The 5000-nt window shown below is 41.8% G+C and overlaps 1 protein-coding gene across 7 annotated transcripts in view; it reads left to right on the top strand.

Moving 5' to 3' along the window:
* bin1b (bridging integrator 1b) overlaps nt 1–5000 on the top strand; it is a 34678-nt gene that overhangs the window by 8186 nt on the left and 21492 nt on the right. For 6 of the 7 annotated variants that reach the window (XM_056594685.1, XM_056594683.1, XM_056594686.1 and 3 more), the window contains exons 2-5: nt 790–903; nt 2633–2687; nt 3383–3477; nt 4771–4866. In XM_056594685.1, coding sequence (XP_056450660.1) covers nt 790–903; nt 2633–2687; nt 3383–3477; nt 4771–4866 — 360 coding nt within the window. The remainder of the gene's footprint in view (nt 1–789; nt 904–2632; nt 2688–3382; nt 3478–4770; nt 4867–5000) is intronic. The other variant, XM_056594684.1, reaches the window with a different exon arrangement.

Genomic DNA, 5000 nt, shown 5'->3' with positions numbered 1-5000 from the left:
GATGATAGGTGAATAAAGGTGGGGTTCACTTGGGTCAATCATCACCAAACTTGGTGTATGTAAAGAAGCATAGGTCAAGGTTAACCAGGGTAAAGTTCATCAAAATAGGACCATAAAGCGATCAATTGAAAACTTTGAGAATCATAACTCCTCAGCTTTTTGACGTACGTTCATGAAATTATGTTCACCCATCAACAGATCCAAGCTGATGCTATCCCAGCGTTGTCAACCATGTGCAAACAAAAAAGGTCTTAATTGTCTTCGTCAGGGTCTTAATGGTCTGCGACACAGTCTTAACGATCTGACAGGGTCTTCATGGTCTGCGTCAGGGTCTTAATGGTCTGTTAGGGTCTTAATGGTCTGACAGGGTCTTATTGGTCGGCTTTAGGCTTGGCACCCGTAAAATGCTGCTTGCACTTTAATTATTAGGGGTCCGAGCGCTTGGCCCCTATTGTTTCTGTAACGTTATTTTTCCCCTCAAATTCTGTAAAAGTCTTACTGCAGCCTATACCGTAAGTTGAAAACTCGATGTTGTCTGCTTATCAATAGACATTTTCACCATGTAAATGAGGCTACATTTCAGGTATGTCAGTGGCTCAATGGGATAATGACTACTTTGTCGAGTTTTATCCGTGACAGTGACACACTCTCTCTGTGTCTCTGTGTCTCTTTGTCTCTCCTCTCTCTGTCTCTCTGTCTCTGTCTCTGTCTCTCTCTCTCTCTCTCTAAATATATATTATATTTAAAAATATATATATATGTAATATATATTCCTCTATCTCGTCACAGGTCTTGCAGAAGCTAGGAAAAGCAGACGAGACCAGAGATGCTGCCTTTGAAGAAAGAAGAAGAAGAAGGAAGATGCCCTTTGAAGAAACGGTTGGCAGTTTCAACAAACAGATGGTGTGGATCGTTTCTGGAATTTTCATGCAATTAAAATAGGCTATATATATTTTTTTATGGGAATGTATTTTTATTTTGAATTTTTAACGTTGCAATGCTTTACATTGGTCTCAATTGAGTCGTTTGGAATTCGCCTCTTGGAAATTAAAATATGGCATTTGAAGTTCTAGTACTAAAATATAATATATTTTTTATTATATACTCCTCCTCCTCCCTCTCCTCCTACTCCTCCTCCTCCACCTCCATGCCCCCCCCCCCCCCAACAAAAATATCTTCTCTAATTTAGATTAAAAAAGAACACACATACACACACACACACATGACAATCAGAGCCAACTATAACCCTTGAAAAATAATTAGGTGAGTGCTGCATGCAGCGCTCAACTATTGTTCTTCGAGAGTTTTATTCTTTCTTTATTCTTTATTATTCTCTACAAACTTTGGGACCTATCTCCTTCCTCAATTTTTCTCCTTGAGACTCCATTCCAATTTTAAAATGTTCAGATTAGCTTGGAATCGCGTGCTTCTTTTTATATAGGCCTAAATATTTCATACTTTTTGAGATATTCCACTTTAAAAAAAATATTTTTTACAATGGAAATCAATGGGAGGACGGCGGTGCCGTCCGCCCATCCTCTGATACTTACTACTTCAGCCTTCGTAACTTGGTCAATTGTATATCGTTAACCTTCGTTCAAAGGTTTAACAAATGAAGACCCTTGTATCTTCAATAATCTGGAAACATAATTTCGATTACCTTTATACTTTTTTCATAATCACAATAAAAGATCCATATTGTCTTTAGTTGGTCTCATTGATTTACGCTGACGTTAGAGCGCGAGGACATGCAGGCAGTGTTTCCAGATTGGGTCGTTTTTCCCGCTCAATTGGACTACTTTTTATGACGTTTAGGCAGCGTTGCCAGATTGGGAGATTTTTCCCGCCCAATCTGAGTACTTCTATCACGTTAGGCTGGAAAAATTAGCATTAGGCGAGTACATACAATTTCGGCTGTTTTTAAAAAAAAATTGGCGGGATTATTAGAATTCTTTCTACAAACATCAATCAATACCTTTCATATGGCATACCATTTGTGCAGCTAGTACCACTGTTACTGCAGCTACTACTACTTCAGCAACTACTAATACTACTACTACTACTTCAGCTACTACTACTACCATTACTACTACTACTACTACAGCTATTACCCCTACTACTATTTTCCAGCTTTCACAATATTACAATTTAGCTTCCAGCTTTTGTAGCAATGTATTTCAGCACTTTGCTTCTTCAGATAATGCAATTCAGCGTCTGTCAGCTTTCAATTTCAGCTTCCAGGTTTTTCCGCAGTGCATTGCAATACATTTGACCTTTCAGATTCTTCAGTTCAATTCCTTTTAGATTTCTGCATTTTTAGCAGTGCATTGCGATTTGCATTCAGCCGTAAATTTATTTGCTTCCATCCATTTAAATTTTTTTAACTGGTGTGCATGTTTACATTGTTTACTCCATTTATTTTTTTGAACTCTGTTCAAATCCCTTCACTTGATTTAAGCCATTTAACGTTTCTTTATGTCTTAATCTATTTGGCTTTATTAAAACATATTTTCGACCTAAATTTGAAATTTGTACTGCATTTTCTGCAGCAAATGCATTTTCTAGTTAATAATAATATTAATTTTTATAATCTCCCCTAATATGTCATTCCGGTTCATTGTTGACCTCTCAGGTGGAGGGTGCAAAGCTGCAGAAAGACCTAAAGGCCTACCTACTGGCAGTCAAAAGTAAGATGTGTGTGTGTGTGTGTGAGTGTGTGTGTGTGTGTGTGTGTGTGTGTGTGTGTGTGTGTGTGTGTGTGTGTGTGTGTGTGTGTGTGTGTGTGTGTGTGTGTGTGTGTGTGTGTGTGTGTGTGTGTGTGTTTGCGAGGGTTTAGTTTTTTGGTAGATTTTAAGGTTGGAGCATGATTGGACTGCAGCTCAATTTTTTTGTTAAGGTTCATACCTAAATCAATCTGTCTCCCTGTCCGTCGTTCTCTCAGGTGTTCTGTCGGTCTGTCTGTCCATCTGTCTTGGGGTGTTTCATTCCGTCTGTCATTCTGTCTTTCTCGCTATCTATCTGTCTGTCTGATGGTCTCCCAAACTATCTATCTTTCTCTCTGCATCATCTATCTACCAACCATCCACACATCCGAGTCTCTCTCTCTCTCTCTCTCTCTCTCTCTCTCTCTCTCTCTCTCTCTCTCTCTCTCTCTCTCTCTCTCTCTCTCTCTCTCTCCTCTCTCTTCTCCCTCTCTCTCTCTCTCTCTCTCTCTCTCTCTCTCTCTCTTTCTCTCTCTCTCTCACTCTCTCTCTGTCAATGTCTCTCTCTCTCTCTCTGTCTGTCTGTATGTCTGTCTGTCTGTCTCTAACCCTTTCTCTCCCGCTCTCCCTCTCTATAACCCTGTCTCCCTCTCTCTCTCTATCGCTCTCTCTCTTCACAGCCATGCATGACGCGTCGCGGCGTCTGCAGGAGTGTTTGGCCGAGATGTACGACCCTGAATGGTTCGGCAAGGAGGAGGTGGACTCCATGGTGGAGGTGAGCCAATCTCAGACCAGGATTTTTTTTACGTTGCCATGGAGATTTGGCAGGACTTTTTTCAACCGGAAACAGACAAATCAATCTATAGTTAAAGCAGCACCCCTGTCCGAAGGGGTGTGGGTTTAAGCTCCCCATCCTGTGAGGAGAAATGTGGTTGGCAGGTTGACTGGTAACCGGAAGGGTGCTAGTTCGATCCCAGGCTCCTCCTAGCATGTCGAAGTGTTCCTGAGCAAGGAACCTCACCCTGACTGCTTCTGACGAGCTGGCTGTCGCCTTGAAAGCCAGGGGTTGACTCCGCCGTCATAGTGTGAATGTGTGTGTGAATCGTCGTAAATCGCTTCTCGGTAAAAGCGTCTGCTAAATGCCCTACATGTTAATTCCTAACCTCCATATAAACACTAAAGCCTGGTTCTGTAACCAAGAGTGAAACCAAGTTAGAAAACCTGTCCCATGCATCCAATATTTATAATTCAGCATGTAAACACGCATAGATATATATACTGAGACAGATATTTCCCGAGCTGCTCTGTTCACGTCAATGCCAACAGAGGTTCTTTCGGGTTCAATATCCCTCTAAATTGCCTTATTTTTAAGCAATCTTCAAGCAGGTTGGTATCTGGTGTTCATGGTAAGGATAGTGAAAAAAAAAAGAAACGCTTGATAATTGCTTAAAAATAAGGCGATTTTGAGTGATTTTGAGAGTGAAAGGACCTCTGTCCCATCAGCATTCATTCAGGTGGGTGGTTACCCCGCGGCAAGATGGTGGCATTGTTGACGCATGCTTTGAAGCCGAATGCGATATGTAGTCAGTATATATATCTATGGTAAACAGGGATAGTTAAGTTAACCGGGAAGTAAATCGTAACCTAATTCTGATTTAGTGTAAATGTCTGTGACTGCTGACGCTTCTCTTTCTCCTCAAATGCATGTCTCTCTCCTTCCTCCCTCCCCCCCTCACCCTCTGAAGGAAATGATAGAGAAAGAGATGGACAATACCTTGGAGGTAACAGACTAGCTAACCCCGGTGTTCAGCAGTGTCTGCCATAGCTGTACGTAGCACATGTTGGCTAGTAGCATTAGCAATGTACCCCCTTGTGGTGATAGTATTATATCCTGCGTCGTTTAGTAGCATTAGAATCTTCTGAAACAACGTTGGGGTCACATCTCTGCTTTTGTGGCCCTTCTAAGTGTGTGTGTGTGTGTGTGTGTGTGTGTGTGTGTGTGTGTGTGTGTGTGTGTGTGTGTGTGTGTGTGTGTGTGTGTGTGTGTGTGTGTGTGTGTGTTTGGCAGGACACAGATGCCAACTGGACAGACTACTATGAGAAGCTCACAGATGAATCATTGCTGTCCCTTGACACATACCTATCTCAGTTTCCTGATATCAAGGTGTGTCTCCTGCTCACTCTGTCTCTGACTCTCTCTCTCTGTCTCTCTCGTGTCTATGTCTCTCTGTCTCTCTCTCTGTCTCTCTCTCTCTCTCTCTCTCTCTCTCTCCTCTCTCTCTCTCTCTCTCTCTCCTC

This window comes from Gadus chalcogrammus, chromosome 7, assembly GCF_026213295.1.
Source record: "Gadus chalcogrammus isolate NIFS_2021 chromosome 7, NIFS_Gcha_1.0, whole genome shotgun sequence".
NCBI classification, from domain to species: domain Eukaryota; kingdom Metazoa; phylum Chordata; class Actinopteri; order Gadiformes; family Gadidae; genus Gadus; species Gadus chalcogrammus.
Note: the sequence above shows the minus strand (reverse complement) of the source record. Positions and strands in the feature narration are given on the sequence as shown.